The following is a 19488-nucleotide window of genomic DNA, read 5'->3' as shown; positions in this document are numbered from 1 at the left end:
TTTGTTTTTCATGCCCTTCTGTTTATCTATAGCTAAGCTCGTATAGTATTCGAGTATTCTATCTAACTATCTCGAAACAAGCTTCTACTTGTTTCAGACCGTAGACCGTAAGTGAATATGTTAACGTATACTACACCATACAACATACGATGGTGTTTAAACTCTTCCCCAACTTTTTTTGTGTGTGTGTGGACTGAAATCTATGTATTGGCATTTATTATCTGTCTTTCAATTACACTTGGTATCACTCAGCGTAGAGCTACCAATTAGTGTGTACATATAAATATATTAATAATATTATTAAGTTACTTATAAGTGGACATCTAGACATTCAAAAGACAAAGACATGATTTTTGTACGTTAGTCGTCATGAATACGCGCTATCGTTATTGAAAGTTCAAACTTAATGCTTGATATTGACAGGGTAAGTCTCAGACTCGGGCTCGATCTTGGAGTGTGTAAAGGTGGTGTCTGCAGGGTAGATGGGATGTGCTTGAGTGCTTAAACGGTCGTGGTGGTAATGTATGGGTTAATCTGTCGAGGCTAGATGCTGGTAGAGCGTCCCAAATCAAGGCTCGATGTGGTGGTATCTGTTTTATTGCGGTTGAAATGGGGATGCTTGGACACCTTCGCGAAGTGCACCATTGGCATGCCCCTTTCTGTCTGGACGGGCTAATTGATGTGGGTGGCGAGTCGGGTTTGGCAATCGTGGCATGCATTTGGGTATAGTGACAGTAGTAGTATAATTAGAACTATTGCCTGCTTGAGGTGTAGCTGCAGCTGTGGCCGCAGACGCCGGGGGGCTAGCACTCACCTCCAGGTCCACCTGGTGGCACAACTGTCCCTTCAGCCAGGGCCACTTGAAGGTGCGGAAGAGGGTATTGCGGAAGTCCTCGCTGAAGAGGCAGTAGATGTAGAAGGTAAGCGAATAGTTGATCAGTTCCAAAAGATTAGCACTGGCACGGAAGACCTGAAACGGGAAGCTCGGATACACTTCCGAAGCGATGGTCATGTGAAGTATAGCCATCGGCGAAACGCAGACCAAGAATAGGATCGATGTGCTACCCAGCAGAAGAAATAAACGACGCTCCTCCGCAAACTTCCTCGGGTCATCGTCCTTGTGGAAGTTCGAGTTGGCCCGGGTCAAAACCATTTGGCGGCGGCGTTCGCAAGTTTGTCGGTATACAATCATAATCTGCAAGTTCAGGCCTCCGATCACCACTGTCGGAATCAACTTAAAGACCATCTCCAGCATGATCTTGTATACCTTGTAGAACATGGTTTGCTGGTAGATAGTGTTATCGCGTCGTAGATAAACATAGACATCGGGAGAGGAGAGAATGCACTTAATCAGCTCGCCCCGGAAGATGCTCGGCAAGTACGCGATGATGGTAACCAAAGAGGTGAGAAAGACCACCAATCTATAGATCAAAGGTAGAGTGGACAATGGAAAGATGCAAAAAAAAAATCAAAGGCTCAGTTCCGTAATGTACTACAAAAGATATATATGTACATATAACTATCAAGTACGCGTATAATAACGGAAATTTGACCATTTTATTGTGAAAACTATCTAACAATGCAATTATATTGTGAATAAAGTTTGGATACCACAACAAAATCGAACGAAAACGTTCTAAAATTACTGCACGATACTCAGTCAGTTGAGCTCTCCTGCGCCAGAAGGCGCACATTGAACGAGATATAGTGGGTGAGAGACAGCGAGAGAGAGAATGACACTGAAATTTCATTTTTTTTTATATATTTGTTTCAGGCTATAATAATGATCCCATCTGGTCAAAATTCGACAATCTGGTTAATATGGTCATTCTCTATGATCCTGTGGTTTGGTTAAAAAATTTTAAAAAGAAAAACATGATTCAGTGTGATGTCACAGGTCCTACATATAACATTTTGTTTCTCGTATAGTTTCCGAAAACTAGACGTCAAGCCAGACAGACGGTCAGACGACTATTGATGCAGATCAAGAATATATATACTATATGGTGTCAGAAACGCTTTCTTCTGGGTGTTAAACACATCCACATCCACCTCAGAACTAGTGTATCCGTAAACTCTTAGAGTACCGGGTTATACCCGCACAATTTAAATGATATTAAAATGAAATAATAATTGACGATAATCTACTCACCCAGGCCGCCCCATGACGGGGCGCGTGACTCCAGGATGGCATACCGAGACATAGCGCTCGAGTGTCAGTACGAGAAGCATCATCACGCCCACACCTGCGGGAGGAAGCAGTTCCGTTAGTTCCGCTAGTGCTTGGAGGATCGAAGTGCGCGCTGGTCAGGCGAGCACTCACCCAAGCACCCGTTGCCCAAGTAGAGTTCCAAGTGAGCCGTGTAGAAGGCGGGACCGAACTCCTCCCACTGTCCCCGATCTTTGTGGACCTGCATACGGATGCCGAAGGGTATTGCGAATAGAATCGCAAGCAGTGCTGCGGCGGAGTATGCTACAGGGTGAGGAAAGGAGCGGAAAACCAATGGGATTAGCTTGGTTCAAATCTATAAAAATTTCCTATATTGCTGAGTTTATGGCGGCATAATTATGGCGCCGTTTTCACCCTGAATGGCAACAGGAAGCAGTCGCGAACAGCACACAAACACTTTTCTACTCGCACATATACTCATACAAATGTATGTACATACATATACACACATATGTACATATATACAATAGCGACACTCAACTGCCGAGTGAACTGAATGGCTTTCCTTTCCGGTTTGCCTTTTTCGGCATATTTTTCCCATCTTCTAGGACTCTTTTTTGGATGTAAACTTTTGCCTCTTGATGTGCGAATGTTTGTGTGTTGGGCTACGAATGTATGTTTTTTATTGATTTATTATTTTGTTTATGGCCATATAATTATATTATCAGTAATCTCATGAATGAGCGTCTGTTCTGTGCTCAGATCGACTCTATTCTGGTATGTGTATGGATGTGTACACAGAGCAATTGTTGGCTATTTGATATCCCGGTCCAAAAACGGAAACACGCGCACAATGGGGCAATAGGGGAAGAGGAAGATAGTCCTCTCATAATGATGGCCATATAATTGGGTACAGGGACACATTAATAAATGTCAGTTTTGTTTGTGCCAAGCCTGACAAGTGTGCTGCCATCATCACATAATTTTCTCATCACATTTCAGATTCAGCCTTCCACATCCTGCGTCCTAGCGCCTGCCAGCCCAGGGAAACTATACAAATTTCTGGTGATTGTCTGTTAACATCATGACTACTCTATTCTGGCGGGACATGTGGCTTAAATTCTTGGGGGGCCCAATGCTTTAGTTCTGTAAAGATCACAGATTCATGAAAGAGAGATCGAAATTTTCTGTGGCGCTATGTCATTCTCCCAGTGGATATTAAAACATTTTTATTCCCTGTCAAAGTGCATAATTTTTCGTCAAAGCTGTACCGAGCATGCCACCGCTCAACCACTCTTATAAAAGCAATCAGGAAAGGGGAGTGAGAAGTGCCAACATTTGGTGGCAATAACCTCTAAAGAACGGAATGGTGAAACAGTCGGCTGGCATCGTAAAACGGCTGCTAACAGCTAAATACTTTTGTTATTTTAATAAAATGATCTGGTCGGCCTTATAAGGGAGCGGAGAGCTTGCTCTGATTTCGGTCATAAGTATGGCCCTTGCCATAAGACATCTCTTCACAACTTTTATTTACTGGCACTTGTGCAAAGCTGAAACAATGGTGATACATATTTCAGCAGCCAGAAGGCAAAAGGGTCTGTCGCTTTGCCAGTCTCCATTTCTACATTTGTCTCTTCCTCCGTTTCTTCATTTGCCTCTTTCTCTTCGTTCTCTCTTTACTCCACTCTACTCTAGTTGAATCAGTCCGAGTTCTTGTTTAGGTTCATTTTCTTGGCTGGGGCAATCGAAAGGCAATCAATTATGCTGCCATCGAATTCGAATTACATTTAAAGCATTTTAAATATTGTTTTCTTTGATACTTCGGTCAACCTCTCTCTTCCTACACATTTTTTATTGGGTCAGGAGCTACCTTTGGACACACTCTGGACACACTCTGGACATACTCTGGTCTTGGAATGACTCCTCAAAAGCCACTCAATTTGAGTGTGGCGATTGTGGCAATTTTATACTCTATTTCTTGTAATGGCATTTGCTCAGAGTCTTTAGAGCTTCGGCTTGACCATAGTCATCTCTTTGTTTTTTTTTGTTTTTTTTTTTTTTTTTTAAATTGTTTGCTTAGTAAAGTGAGTCGTCTGCTGATGTTGATCTGGTTTTCTTGCAATATTCGTTTTGACGACGGCATTTATGAGCTATAGTCGAGGCTAAGAAATTGCTAACAGCCGGCGTTGACAAAATTGTGTTTCTCCCCTTTCTCTGCCGTTTCGGAAGAGTGAGGAGCTAGCTCATTAATCAATTAAACTGTCATAGAGCAAACGAGTGTCTAACAGAGTTAAGGACATCCTGTGCAATACAGGACAATGTCTATGAGGCGCTGCCCGGGAAAGCTTTGTGGATTTGCATAAATTTCGACGGGGTTAACCAGTCTCATCTAATGAAATAACTTCCAATGAGCCAACACAGCCACTAATATGCGCACACACAGACGCACACAAACACACACACAAAGAGCTGGTACAGAGAAGGTACACAGATAGCGTGATGAGAGGGGGAGACGCACGCATACACATTATCGGCATTGTGTGGGTTCATGCCTACACCGAGAATTTCCTCAAAAATCGTCGCGAGGTTAGGTTAATGAACAAATTCTGCAACACAATGGATGTTTTTGCAGTGGGGAGGCGATGCCAGGGCAGGGAGGGCAGGAGCGTGGAAACATTAGGGCACATTATCAAAGGAAAAACTCAATTTGGCAATCAGCCAACAGTCAAAAGTCAACAGTCATCCGTTTTCCAAAAGAATGCCAATGGAGCTAGTCAAATTCAATGTTTTTCTATGCGAAGACATACGAGTGTCTCCTAGTGGATTCCGGATTCTGATGGCTACTTACCCCGCATATAAATATAGGCGGTGCCACGCATGTTGCGACGGGTGAGCACAATTAAATTGAGTACATTGCCAATGATTCCCATTGCACAGATGATGGGCAGCAAAATCCCATAGCAGTACTCACGGAGAGTCTGCGTACGTGGATCCTCCACATCCTGTGAGAAGGTAAAAAAATTATTCATATATGTATACTTAAATCGTTTATAAAAAAAACTTTGTCCATACTCGTAGTTATTTGTGTGGCAGATAGCTCCCCCTTTTGTGTCTTGGATGGGCTGCCACATATACAAATTCAATAGTCGACTTGACATTTTTAGTCTTGTGTCTTTTATGCACATATGTACACCCAAACCCCATCCATTCCTGATTACTTGGCTTTTTTTTTTCGTCTCTGTTTCCATTCCTTTTTCCGTTTCTGTGGTAGCTTCGAACCAAAGTTGTATACAAAGCCGCTTCTACATGTCTTCGAGAGTCGGGGTAGGAACTTTTGCCACCAGCACTCAGAATGGAGTATGGAGCGTGCTGTGCCATGAAATAAGCTTTCCCCTCCGGGACCCTGTTCGTCTTTGCTCCTCATTCTGCCTTTTGTTTAACTAAAAAACAGTTGAGAACCCCATGGCGCCTGAAAGTAGGCAACAGTTTTCCCTCGAGGCTGGCAGTCCCACCCAGAGCAACCAGAGGGCGAACTATAGCGGGACTTGGTGCCTTGGAAAAGAGTTATGCAAGGCTGACTCAAGGCAGTGGTAATGTCGTGCGAATATATCTTCAGCTCAATTGCCAGTTTAATGAGGAACAGACTTACCGAAGAGAGGACAGAGTGGACAAAGGATAGTCGGCAGTTGGCCTGCACCTGTATTGATGAGAGTCTTACCCGGTAGATGTCATCGCGCAAGTCGGTGCCAAAGACGGGCGTGGCATTGGCAGCTGCGTCCAGAGCATCAGTGGAGCTGCTGAGATTAGACCCCCAGATAAACGAACAGTAGGCGGGATCCTCTTCGGTGTGGTATAGCCTCGTTATCATTGTTGTTGTTTTGCTGAGAAATCGAGAATCGAGTTTAATTTGTGTAAGTGAAGCGAACCCAACACAACACAACCCCCGACCAGAGAAAGAGAGATTGCAAGTAAAAATAGCCAGGATTGGGAGAAGGACTGGTACTGCGACGCACGTATAAATAGAATGCCTTTGCAATGCCAGTAATTTAAATATAGCGATGAAAAGGAGACGAAAAAACACTGTGACGCGTCTAGCGGAAACGGAAGCGTTCACTTGAACTATAGTGCGATTAAAACAAAGCTCAAAAGAAAGAAAAACAAAAGGGCGAGAGAAATAAGAAGAGAGAAGTGGAAGAGAGAGATAGCGTAACAATCGGAGCTTTGATTGCAGGACAAACGCGCGCACAAACAAATCAACAAAAATTGAAAAGCAGCCTATGAAAGCGTAAAAGTAAAATACTGTAAATAATTGCGGCCAGTAAGCAAGTTGGTAATGAAAAGGAAAATAAAGGACACATTTTTATGGGTTAGTACATTTTTCTCTTGCTCTACCGCCAGCTTTAACGTAAAGCTTTTAATCGGTACCCGTTCCTTAAAGGATTTTATAGTTCGGGCTTAATGGACTGAGTGCCACTCACTTGTTTGCTCTTGCTTGGTGGAAAATCTTCGTAGTAACTGCTTTCTTGCTTAGTAACTAGTTAGCGTTTAATTTTAATTACTTTTCTTCTCATTTATAGCTCTTGTACTTCTTTGCAATATATATTTTCTTTTGGTGTCTAATCTTTTTCTCTGTAAACTTCATCGAATTATTCTCGAAATTAAATCGTTCGATCGTGAATCGAATTACTTTGCAAACTTTTTTGAATTCATCTCGAAATACATCGAATTATGATTGCAGCTTTTGATTGTAATGAACTTAGAACGCTTGGTGGTATCTATTATCAAAAACAAGGAAAAAGATATGGGCTAGAGCGTGTTCTGAGAAAAGTGCGTGTGTAACGGAATTTCTCATTTATATTTTATTATGTGAAAGCAGGAGACTCCGTCTGCCTTTGCTGCCTGTCATTGTGTAAGTGTGTGTCTGCATATGTTATTTGCACGTGTTAAGCGGCCGCCACACCTCTTCCAACACGTCGCCCACTGTTCAAGTACTGCCCGCAGTTGGCTTTCGCTAGGCGTTAAAATCAACTTTGACAGGCAGTAGCAATAGATATACAATTTTTTAATAAATGGCCCGAACGCCGAACAAAAGGCAACCGCTGATAGTCCTGCGAGTCTTGTTGATGAAATTCTGCCTTCTAGAGCTTATCCTGCGCGAAGCAGAGCGAAACAAAATATTTCATTGACTCATCTCAGATTTCCGGTTGGCGTCAGCGAAAGCAGCAAAAGGCAACAAGGTGCACTGATGGGCATGCCATCCGAAAGTATAAAACAATTTTCGCATGCACCCATTTGTATAACACACTTACGCATCGCTTTCCGTGTGCTTCGTGCGGTGACACAAATATGACACAAACTTAATTTCCCCAAGGTAGAACATACAAGCACTCTGAATCCGTGACTGACTGGTTGGGATAGGATCTGTATGGGCTGTGGAACTTCTGAGAGCTCTTCAAACGGTGCCTTCACAGCGAAGACACCTGCAGAGAACTCTTTGTGTAACCTTTAAATCTGACTCTCAATTTGAGGCTCGGTTTGATTCTGAGTCTGAGTCTGGATCTCATTCTGACTCTGCGTCTGGAGATGGCGATGAAATTGGGAAGGGCAAAATTTATGCCTACGATTATCATAATAATTTGCCAGACCCAACCAGACCAGTCCGACACACATGACAGCTCTGGAGCCTTCTTGCTCTGGAGCTGGATTTAAAAGTGTGGGGCTGACTGTGTGAGGGTGTTGACTGTCAACTGTCAATTTTTGCTTGTTAGTTTTTTTGGTGTTTTTATCTGCCTGTGCTGCTGTCCTGCTGCTGTTTGCCGAGCACTTACAGTTATTGCGGTTTAGTTCGCCCGGCAACTGAATAGAGACCCGGATCGGTTGTGGTTCAGCCATCCCCTCTTTGGGGCTGTCTGTGCTTTGGATTTGTTTTACATTTTGCTGGTTTTTTAGTTGGGTTCTGCTGCGGCGGCTGCTTCTGCTCATACTGCCTTGTGCTTTTCATTTTATTCGGTTAACAAACAGCAGTTTGTCATTTAGACAAACACATGCTCTCCTCACATGGGTGAAGAAGAGAGAGAGCTACATACTGACTTTGGCTTTGGCTGTTTATCTTCCACTCAATACGTACGGCAACCCGAAGCACCAGAAGCACCCGACGCAGGGCTTAATCGAAGGAAGGGCTTGGGCTATCTCGCTCTACGGCAGGGCTTTGAGCTGTATGCCAGCGATCCATCTATCTCTATCTTTGCCGCTTTCGCTGCCGCATGCGTTCCGGCATGATTAATGCCTTTGTTTACATTTCCCGCTTTCCGCATTTCTGTCCCTGCCCCTGCTCTTACCCCACCTTCTGGCTGGTGGCTGCCTGCCAAGCGAATGATATGTTTAACAAAAAAGTTTAACACAAATTAAGTCAAACTGGCAGCGCTTAACGATGTGCTACATAGATGAATATCTGTGTGGGTGGTAGAGTATCTATGTATTGGTTACCAGCTGTTCGAGGTATGTGTGTGGGTGATCCAAGGTTTTTTCCACTGGAAGGAAGGAATCGGACTTTCGACACGGACTGGACTCGAGCCTCCCATTCGCACACAAAATGACATCAAGCCAAGTGACATCCCCCCGAAGGGGCGAAAAGAGGGCCATGACAGCCAGGACACACACAGCCCCACAAACCCTCTTCTGGAAGGCCGCATACATACATGCTCGCAAATTAAGTTTTGCTTTGGGAAAAAAAACCCAACAGTTAAAGGAAATCAACTCAAGACAAAGTTCAAGTGGATTGCCCAGAATCAAGAAGCAGGGCAGGCCTTAGCCAGGCACAGAAGAGCAACTTTTACAATTGTCTGGAATTGATTTGCAGTTTTCTGATAATTACTATTAATAATAATTATCTATAATGATGATATAATTTTATAATGCTCCATATAATGCTGTGAGGCGGCCAATGGTCTTCTACAATCTAAAATATTTTTACTACTGCCTAATGCTAAAGACACACACGCATAATGAATACGTTCAGCCGTAGGATAGTCTCAATTAGTCTCCCCCATTTTGACCGTTCAACTTTAAATTTCATCGAGGTGATATGATTGAAAACTCCCCATTCGTTTTGTCGAATCACGCAGCCCGATATAAATAAATAGCCAATGGCCAATGGCGATGCCCAAAGTAATTATCTATTATCTGCATTCCCAATGAACTGTAAAGTGTACATAGAATAAGAATAAAAACATTTTACAGACAAACCCAATGGTCAAAAATACTACAAAGGTAGTGTTTGAACATTTTTCAATAACTTCCGAAATAAAAGAATAATGTTTAGAAAAGCCAACCATACAAAAAAAGACTTAGGCCAGCAGATTCAACAAGACGTTTGACTTAAAACGTGTCAAATAATGAGAAGCCGACATTTTGCATGACATAGTTCTGCTGCTGGGAATTAATATATGTAAATATATAATAATTATTATTATTTTAACATATTCGATATGAAACTTTTCTGGATTTACTGTGATTTCTGTTCCACCCACTGTGGCTGAATCTAGTCTCATGTGATTATTGTACTCCCATGATATACTTATAGACACATGGTGGATTTTTTTATATCTGCTGGCTGATGTCATTTAGGGACAGGACAGCCTCCCATATGTGTCGTTTCCAACCATTAACTTTTTAATTTCCTAGCAGAAAATGGTGGCTGCCGAGGCTGTTTGCTGTCCACCTTTTGGCAACAGCTTCAAGGACTCTTTTCGGCACTGTTTTCTCTTAATTACGCAATTGTTTCATTTAATTTTTGTCGCTCCTCCAATTAAGATTTTAATTAAAACCCCAAGGCGGCACAAGTTTATTGCATGCCTGCCCGCAGGTCCTTCTCTTTTTGCCATATTTACGCTATATATAAAAACGAGCTTTTAATCGAGAACTTATCGCAAAACCTGCGACTGGCTACATTTTTATGCACAGCAGCAGAAGCACCATCGGAAGCGGCATCAAGATTGACCATAAATTGTCATGACCAGTTGACGTTTGCGCTTGAAAGCAATCGAAATTACTTACTGGCTTTCTCACTGCTCCACTGGCCCACACTATTTTAGGCGTCTCGCTGCCATAGATAAACATGCAAAGTGCGTGTCCTTAGTGCCCTTGTCCGTCGGGGACAGGCGACGTGCGGGTCAAATAAAATACGTTTGGCGGGCCGCCAACTTTTGGCAGCTAATGTTCACCGTCGTGGCTGAAGTTTAACTTCACGATTTGTGAAATCTCCGAATCCGAATCAAATCGTATGTCGTGTTGATTCTCGACAAATGTGACTTGTGTTGCTACGAAATGCAGCAGGGCAGCAGCAGATAAGAGTCAGTCAAAAGGAAGGAGACGACCAAGTATATACATAGTGCCCATTGGTATTACTCGATATTTTTTTCCAAAGAGCATGACAAATTTTAGTTGTAATGAACATACATTTTCGATCAAACAAAACTTTTTTTAAAAATTGCAACTACGAATCATTAATAATAATAATATAGAGCTGGGATAGGGGCAATCGGACTTAAAACAGTTTTCGGTCTGGAAAAATTTAAATTTTTGTAGATAACGAAATTTGTAAAGTCTTTCCAAATATAATACGAAGTTTGATTATCACAAGTATTCTGAAATATACATATACATCTATGTATATATATGTACATATGTACCTATAATACAAATATTTCTGACGCTTAATATTATAAAATATCTAAGTATCAGGTTTTTTTGCAAGTTGACTAGAAAGAGAACACTGCATCTCATATCATATAAAACAAAAGCATTTGAAAGTACATATTATATAATTTATACGTATTCAAAGTTTGACCAAAATCGGATCAATATGCAACGTTATAGAATTATAAAATATTTAAAATTTAAAAAACGGAACGTTATTATAATTCATCCTGGGCTCGTCCCGACAAAAACGATAGCAAGGATATCATACGACATAGACATTAAAATATTGTTAGGATGTTTAAATAGGAATCGAAGCCACCGTACCAAATATGCTAATAATTTTAATAATGTATAGCATATCTTCTAATCAAGCCATGGAAATATGACTAAAATCTATTTATTAGAATTCTACATTATTACTCGTATGTTTTAACACATTTTATTAGAATCGTATTATTATTATTATTATTATTTTAATCTGTAATATATATTATTTAATAGCATTAAGATCGGTCGAAAAGGAAGTTCAAAAAAGACTTCATTCCCATAATCTGGCTCCTCTCTCTTTCCCCCTCCTGTTGATGTTGCTGGCGTTGCTATTGTTGTTTTCGAGACTAGCGCGGGGATAAATTGTAATAACTTGCTGACCCCGACACCAACACAGCAGCACCTATTCACATACATATGCCACCAAGTAAACAAGCGGCACTTGTGGCACAAAATGGCGAGACTGTTGCCGCGGGTAGAACGAGGTTCAGCAGGGAGTAGTACGGGTTGGGTTGGAACAAAAAAGCGGAATGCACTCAAAATGAAAATGAAATGTCAACTTACCCCCAGAGACGTGCGAAGGGCAATGATGACGCTCACGTTGGCTGCTGCGCTGCTCTGGCGCTTTTCTTCACTGGTGTTGTGGATTTTGCAACACGTTGTAGTTTTAGTTATGTATAGTTGAAGTTTTTGATTGTTGATTGTTGAAAGTGCTGGTGTGGTGTGCTCTTTGGTGCTTGGAAAGAAGAAAGTATAACTTATTTTAACCAATTATTATAGTTTTTCCCCGTTTTTCTTTGAACTTTTCTTTGAACGGTTCGGTATAGCAGTTGTTACTTTGGCAGTTGCTGTTGCTGGGGCTTTTGATGTTGGGGCAGTGTCAATGGCTGCTGGCTCTTCGTCGTCGCCTTTTGGCAGTGACTCTTCGATTGGTTCGATGGTTGTTTCGCCTGAGTTCCGCGAACTCAGTGGCAGCATCAGTAGCATAAAAAGGATAGGATATAAGTAAAACATAAATCTGCACTTAAACGTGGATCGGCGATGGTAATGGTGGTGTTACTGGTATGGATTTTGGGCTTCGTGGCCGTGGTGGTGGTATTGGTATTGGCGGAGACTCTGGCCGTGCTTTCGGTCGAAGCCGCTCCGGGGGTGATCCGTCTAGTCAGCATACGGTACACGTCATGCAGATGCAAGTTCCCAGGAAGATAAGAATGCTGGCGTTTACTACCATGATTACCAAAATCATCCTGTCTTTAACTTCTGGCGCCAAAATTTAGAAACGAAAGTAATGGAAGCACTTTGATGGTTCAGAGCGAGCTCCGCCACACGCAGAAACTTTTGAAGAAGTTACGAAACTACACTTTTAATACTGTATGCCTTTTGCACTTTTTCAACTGACGGAAATGTTTCAGCTAAATTCACAAAAAAAAAAGTTCTTAGATGGTTAGTGTATGAAATCTGTGACTGTGCTGGTTATTCCAGAAAGGCCGTTTTTTTCAGGGTGAGGGCTTAAGACTTGATGTTTGCTGCTTGTCGAACTTATTCTGTGGATGGGTCTTGCTTAGTGTTTCTGGCCTTGGCTACTGGTCCTGTTGCTTATGCTATTGCGTTAGCTGGTTTTGCTGATTGGGCACGACTTTGTGCTTCGGGTCCTGATGGGTAACTGAGCCGAAATGGCTGGCACAGCCCCTTTTATAGCAGTTGAACGATGCTTTCAATCGGGGTTGAATGTCGCATTCAACCAGCGAATAAGTAGGAACATTTTGTCTGGAATTTCCCTGTCTCGCTCTGGTGCAGGTCGATCGGCATGATTCGAGAATCTGCCACTGCACTGCTCCACAGTGCGGCGCCATCTGGTGCACAAGCTTCATGGAGGCTTATTCTTCTGGTTTCTTAAGCACTTGCAGGATTACGGATTGCTCATCGACTGCCGAGTGACAAAGCAGCCGAGAGCCCGTGCACAAATGCCCCTCTCTATGTCTATGGAGGTCTTCCCTAAGATCTGGTGATGGCTGCCAAAGCAGGGAATGGCCTCCGCCTGAATGCTGCCTGCCTACGCTGTTGAGATTTGCACGCTCTACCCCATCTTCTCCAGGCCCTTCTTCCGACGCATCCCATTCGAAGGCCCATTTGGCAAGCGGATGAGGTCGTCAACGACGCCAGCGTCGAACTCACTTGAGAACTATTTTAATAAACGTTATGCACGCATTGTCCTTCACCCTGTTTTTCTCGACTGTCACTGTGTAAGGGAGTATGGGTGAATGGGTGTATGGGTGCGTGCAAGTTTGTGTGTGTATTATTTCGCGCCACGGCGATGCAGTTTTCCTTTGCACTTTTCCTTCCTCCAACTGGCATCCCTTACTTGGGGTATATCACCCATTTCATTGATTTAAAGGTAGATCAGATCAGTCTTGAAAAATCGAACCCATATGGTTAAATATTTTTGAGGGGCCCTACCCGCAGAAAGAATGTTAGAATAAATCCCTCCAATAATTCCCTTCCCGAGTTACACTGCCAAGTGTGGATGGGAGTTTCGGATGGGATTGACAACGGCAGGGCATTGGGGGACAGGCACCAGGCACCACCCTTACGTTTACGCCCTTAGTGATCAGTAAAATTTTGTTTCTGCGGATATCCAGGTGCTGTTGCTCGAATTGGGTAATTGTCACTAATTAGGAATTCCCCCTGTTTATTCATATTTTCAATCAAATAAATAAATAAATAAAATCAGCATCTGCTGCCATTTTTGTGTGCCATATCTACAGGTGCCCTATGAAATCCTTACCTGCTACAAACAACCTTCTATATGTGTTCAATTCTGGGTTTTTCTGTGGCCATTTATACGGCAACTGAAACTACAAAAAAGAAATTCCTCGTTTATTAATCATTTGTCAATTAGAATGGAAACGTCACCTGAAACACACGCACAAATGACATGTTGCTTTTGCATTTCCTAAGTCGTGAATACCATCTGAATATTTTAATACTGCTGGCAGTTTGAAATTGAAATAATCAGGCAGGCTCAGTTTTTCATTTATTTTTGCGGATTACGTTTTCAGCCAAAACGTTTCGTTTTAAGGTTTTCCAGTTTTCACATATTTTTGCTGTTTGCACCAAAACGAAAATTGTTGTTGACCTGGCCAATTTTTTCCGAGCCAAATTTGAGGTTGGGTTAAAATCAAATCATTTATAAAGAAATCAAAAGTGAAATTACCCTGATATAACTATTATTTTGCTTTTGCAATTAAGCCTTGTTTCGTTGTACAAAAAGTCGTTTACTTTTCATTTCGTCAACGAAAATGTTTTCGTTTTGAAAACGAATAAATATTGCGGAATGTGAAAACGGGAGCCCCAATTTATGTGTATTCAAAAGTAAATCGAAAAACTTTTGTGAATGTGAAAGACGAAGCCTGGCTGAATAGTTGTGAGTTGCTGCTACGGCCACAACTCTATATTTATACCCGATACTTAGTCAATATGGTTCCCCTAAGCCATAACGGCGGCGCTAACATTGAACGACAAAGATTGTGTGAGAGACAGAAAATCAGTCAGAACGTGTACAGCGTTGCTTAGCCACTGAAAATTGATTTCTTCCTTTTGGCTATAATAATGATCCGATCTGATCTAGATTCGGCAATCAAGTAAATATGGTGATTTTCTAAGATTGTGTGTTTTTAATTTGTGGGCCGTCTTCCGCCCGGGGCGAACTTTTGAAATAAACTTGTAACAGTGAGATCTAACAGGGCATTCTATCCACTCCCCAAATTTGGTTTCTCTAGCTCTTATAGTCTCTGAGATCTAGGTGTTCTTTTTTAGAAATATGCAAAGCCGACCATGAAAAGTATGTGTTAGAAAGAGACAGAGCTGGAGAAATTGAAAATGTTTTCTTGATTCAGGCAGCAATAATGATACGATCTGGTTCATATTTTGCAGTGTAGAGTATATTTATTCTCTATAATTCTGTGCTTTTGATTTTCTCCTGACTTCAAAAATGTGGATGCCAAAGATTTTTCTTTTCTGGTTGGTGCGAAAGAGAGTGGGGCGAAGTTTTGAAGTACACTTGGGCAGGTTCGATATCACAGGAGTTTGGATACAAAATGTTGTTGCTCAAGCTCTTAAAGTCTCTGAGTACTAGGCGCTCATAGGGACGGACAACAGGCATGGCTCAATTGACTCGGCTGTTGATGATGATCAGGAATATACATATATGAAAACTTGGATATTAGATATTCTGCATTCATTCTACTATTAATTAGTATTTTTAAACAGTTTTCGAATCATAATTTAGTTTTGTTTTTATACCCGATACTCAAAATGAGTATTGGGGTATATTAGATTTGTGGTAAAAGTGGATGTGTGTAACGACCAGAAGGAATTGTTTCCGACCCCATAAAGTATATATATTCTTGATCAGCATCAATAGCCGAGTCGATTGAGCCCTGTCTGTCTGTCCGCCTTTCCGTCCGTCTGTCCATCCCTATCAGCGCCTAGTGCTCAAAGACTATAAAAGCTAGAGCAACGATGTTTTGGATCCACACTTCTGTGATTGTCACTGCTACAAGAATATTTTAAAACTTCGCCCCGCCCACTTCCGCCCCCACATATTGAGGATACAAGAAAACTAAAAACGCAGAATCATAGATAATGACCATATCTATGCGGTTTCTGAATCTGGATCAGATCATATCATTTTTATAGCCAAAAGCAACAAATCTATTTGCAGTGGCTACGCAGCGCCCGACGTCACGCTCAGACTGATTTTCTGTCTTTCTCGCACTCTTTGTCGTGTCGTTTAATATTAGCGGCTTCTGCCGGAGGAGAGCCATACTGACTTAGTATCGGGTATAACTGTAGAGTTGCGGTGTCCGCAGCAACTCACAACGTTCCCCCTCGTTGTAGTTGTATACACATATTTCGCACCTTTTTCTACGCTTCTTTTTCCGGGCAGGTCATTGCCAGTTCGTATTCGTCCTACTTTCGTTTTCGCCAATTTTCTTCTATTTCCATTTTCTCACCCGTCGCCAACATGTTCGCTGTCGTCTGCGTTGCCTACAAGCAATTTGGGGCGTTTTACATTTTTCGATTCTCATTTTGATTTTGTTGTTGGTTGTTGGTTGTACTCGTAGTTGCAGTTGACGCCGGTGTTGCTGCTGGCGTCGCAGCCTCCTGAGCTTTTTTTTGTTGTTCTATATATCCTTTTGTCGATTGTCATCTCTCTGCCACAATCCTTGTCGCTGCCTGCTGAAAGAGCCGCCTCAAGTGTGTCTGTTTGTCTGTCCGTCTCCTTGACTGTGCCACCTTACGCCAATTAATGCCGCCTATTCCCGCTTTTCTAGTTTTCCTTTTATCGCTCTTTATGCCCCATTTGCGGTGCTACTTTTCAGCTTTAGGCATCGCCCCGCACCAAATGCCATAGATGCGTCCATGTCCACGTTCACGCAAATCAAACAGAGAGAGAGCCGCGAGTGAAAGCTTCGCAAAATCGAGTCACACTTTTTTGTTTTCGCTGTGGTTGCTTTAGCTCCTTCTGCTTATCCTTCTCCCTGTGCCTGTTCCTCTAAGAGTATGTTGCAGATTCACACTGCCAACCTGGACGAGTATTTAGCGATATCAGAAAAAACTTATATTTACCATTTGTATGATATAAAAAATTTTAATAATAATAATAATAATAGTAATTTGTTGAATAATCTACATTTCACAATAATAACCAAATATAGTTTTTTCAAAAAAAATCAAAAACAACTCTTATTTAGAATTTGATCAGTAAAAATAAAAGGCAAAAAGAAATAAAACGAGGGGGAACGTTGTGAGTTGCTGCGGACACCGCAACTCTACGGTTATACCCGATACTAAGTCAGTATGGCTCTCCTCCGGCAGACGCCGCTAATATTAAACGACACAACAAAGAGTGCGTGCGAGAGAGACAGAAAATCAGTCTGAGCGTGACGTCGGGCGCTGCGTAGCCACTGCAAATTGATTTGTTCCTTTTGGCTATACAAATTATCTGATCTGATCAGCAATCTGATAGATATGGTCGTTATCTATGATTCTGCGTTTTTAGTTTTCTGGAATCTGCAATATTGTGGATACAACAGATTTTCGTCCTTTGTGTGGGCGGAAGGAGGTGGGGCGAAATTTCGAGATATACGTTTTATAGTGAGATCTAACAGGAGTGCGGATACTAAATTTGGTTACTCTAGCGTTAATAGTCTCTCAGATTTGTGGATGCCTCAGATTTTCGTCCTTTGCGGGGGCGGAAGGAGGTGTGTCAAAATTTTGACACAAAACGGTCAAGGTATATCACAGGAGTGTGGATACCAAATTTGGTTGCTCTAGCTCTTATGGGTTCTGAGATCCTTTAACTCATATTTTGCAATTGGCAAAACCGACCATGAAACCTATGTGTTAGAGAGAGACAGAGCGAGAAAGAATGAAATTGTTTTCTTGATTCTGGCTATAATAATTATACGATCTGGTTGAGATTTTACACTCTAGAACATATAGGTATCCTCTACGATTCTGCGTTTTTAGTTTTCTCGTATCTTCAAAATTGTGGATGCAACAGATTTTCGTCCTTTGTGTGGGCGGAAGGAGGTGGGGCGAAATTTTGAGATATACGTTTTATAGTGAGATCTAACAGAAGTGCGGATACCAAAGTTGGTTACTCTAGCCTTAATAGTCTCTGAGATTTATGAATATCCCCAGATTTGCATCCTTTGCGGGGGCGGAAGGGGGTGTGGCGAAATTTTGAAACAAACTCGTCTAGTCCGTCCCCTTCAGCGCCTAATGCTCAAAGACTATAAGAGCTAGAGCAACGATGTTTTGGATCCCGACTTCTGTGATATGTCACTGCTACAAAAATACTTCAAAACTTTGCCCCGCCCACTTCCGCCCCCACAAAGGACGAAAATCTGTGGCATCCACAATTTTAAAGATACAAGAAAACCAAAAACGAAGAATCGTAGAGAATGACCATATCTTTAAGACTGCAGAATCTGAATTGGATCGTATTAATTTTACAGCCAGCATCAAGAAAACAATTTAATTTTTTCTCGCCCTGTCTCACTCTAACACACACGTAGCATAGGCGGCTTTGCTTAGAGTAAAACATTAGCGCCTAGATCTCAGAGACTATAAAAGCTAGAGCAACCAAATTTGGTATCCACACTCCTAATATATCAGACCGAGACGAGTTTGTTTCAAAATTTCGCCACACCCCCTTCCGCCACCGCAAAGGATGCAAATCTGGGGATATTCATAAATCTCAGAGACTATTAAGGCTAGAGTAACCAACTTTGGTATCCGCACTTCTGTTAGATCTCACTATAAAACGTATATCTCAAAATTTCGCTCCACCTCCTTCCGCCCACACAAAGGACGAAAATCTGTTGCATCCACAATTTTGAAGATACGAGAAAACTAAAAACTCAGAATCATAGATAATGATCATATCTATCAGGTTGCTGAATCTGGATCAGATCAGATCAGTTTTATAGCCAAAAGGAACAAATCAATTTGCACTGGCTACGCAGCGCCCGACGTCACGCTCAGACTGATTTTCTGTCTCTCTCGCACTCTTTGTCGGGTCGTTTAATTTTAGCGGCGTCTGACGGAGGAGAGCCATACTGACTTAGTATCGGGTATAACTGTAGAGTTGCGGTGTCCGCAGCAACTCAAAACGTTCCTCCTCGTTTTTAAATAGGAAGATGACAAAGTTCATGTGCAATGTAGTGCAATGGAGAAAATTAGTTGGAAAATAGTAGAGGAGCACAAGTAATAGCAATAGGTGTGACATTTGCCTGCTCGCTCGATGTTAGATGGTGGTTCGACTTAGATGTTCCTCTGTTTGAAGAAAAGAAAGTCGACGCTATCGACTAGTGGTATATACGAGTCATTAGAGTATTGGGATTGAAAGAAACGACTTTGTATGGTACACTCCTCATGGGTATTTATTCGGATTACTGAAATGAACAGAATAATAAATAGAGTAGAGAGATAGAGAGAGATGGCTGACTGTGGAAATTGGAGAAATTCAAGCCCCAGCCATAGGTTTATTTACATATTTACTGCTGCTTCATCCAACTTGATTTGATTTTTCAAGCAGTTCAACAGAAACTAACGAGGGGGAACGTTGTGAGTTGCTGCGGACACCGCAACTCTACAGTTATACCCGATACTAAGTCAGTATGGCTTTCCTCCGGCAGACGCCGCTAATATTAAACGATACGACAAAGAGTGCGTGCGAGAGAGACAGAAAATCAGTCTGAGCGTGATGTCACGCGCTGCGTAGCCACTGCAAATTGATTTGTTCCTTTTGGCTACAAAAATTATCTGATCTGATCCAGATT

General features: G+C 41.9%; 1 protein-coding gene across 2 annotated transcripts; it reads right to left on the bottom strand.

Moving 5' to 3' along the window:
* Positions 1–314: 314 nt before the first annotated feature.
* Positions 315–12101, bottom strand: LOC6601786 (probable G-protein coupled receptor B0563.6). 2 transcript variants are annotated; one of them, XM_002026802.2, is made up of 7 exons: positions 11702–11927; positions 5889–6051; positions 5019–5172; positions 2324–2473; positions 2153–2246; positions 815–1421; positions 315–672 (listed from the first exon to the last, which is right to left on the bottom strand). In XM_002026802.2, the coding sequence occupies exons 2-7, from the start codon at positions 6036–6038 to the stop codon at positions 544–546; spliced, it is 1284 nt and encodes a 427-aa protein (XP_002026838.1). In that variant the 5' UTR covers positions 6039–6051; positions 11702–11927; the 3' UTR covers positions 315–543. The 2 variants fall into 2 exon arrangements, with proteins under 2 accessions (XP_002026838.1, XP_026849833.1); XM_026994032.1 differs by adding an exon at positions 11975–12101 and having other exon boundaries at positions 543–1421; positions 11702–11873.
* Positions 12102–19488: the final 7387 nt, after the last annotated feature.

Source organism: Drosophila persimilis, unplaced genomic scaffold (genome assembly GCF_003286085.1).
Source record: "Drosophila persimilis strain 14011-0111.01,24,50 unplaced genomic scaffold, DperRS2 tig00001145-arrow-arrow-pilon, whole genome shotgun sequence".
Classification (NCBI taxonomy): Eukaryota; Metazoa; Arthropoda; class Insecta; order Diptera; family Drosophilidae; genus Drosophila; species Drosophila persimilis.
Note: the sequence above shows the minus strand (reverse complement) of the source record. Positions and strands in the feature narration are given on the sequence as shown.

Excerpts from the sequence above, each read along its gene's own strand:
- LOC6601786 (XM_026994032.1), bottom strand. The coding sequence starts at position 6,038 with ATGATAACGAGGCTATACCACACCGAAGAGGATCCCGCCTACTGTTCG. Across the intron at positions 5,173-5,888 it reads TGCGCGATGACATCTACCGG|GATGTGGAGGATCCACGTAC; the intron begins GTAAGACTCTCA and ends ACCTTCTCACAG. Across the intron at positions 2,247-2,323 it reads CTTGGGCAACGGGTGCTTGG|GTGTGGGCGTGATGATGCTT; the intron begins GTGAGTGCTCGC and ends TTCCTCCCGCAG.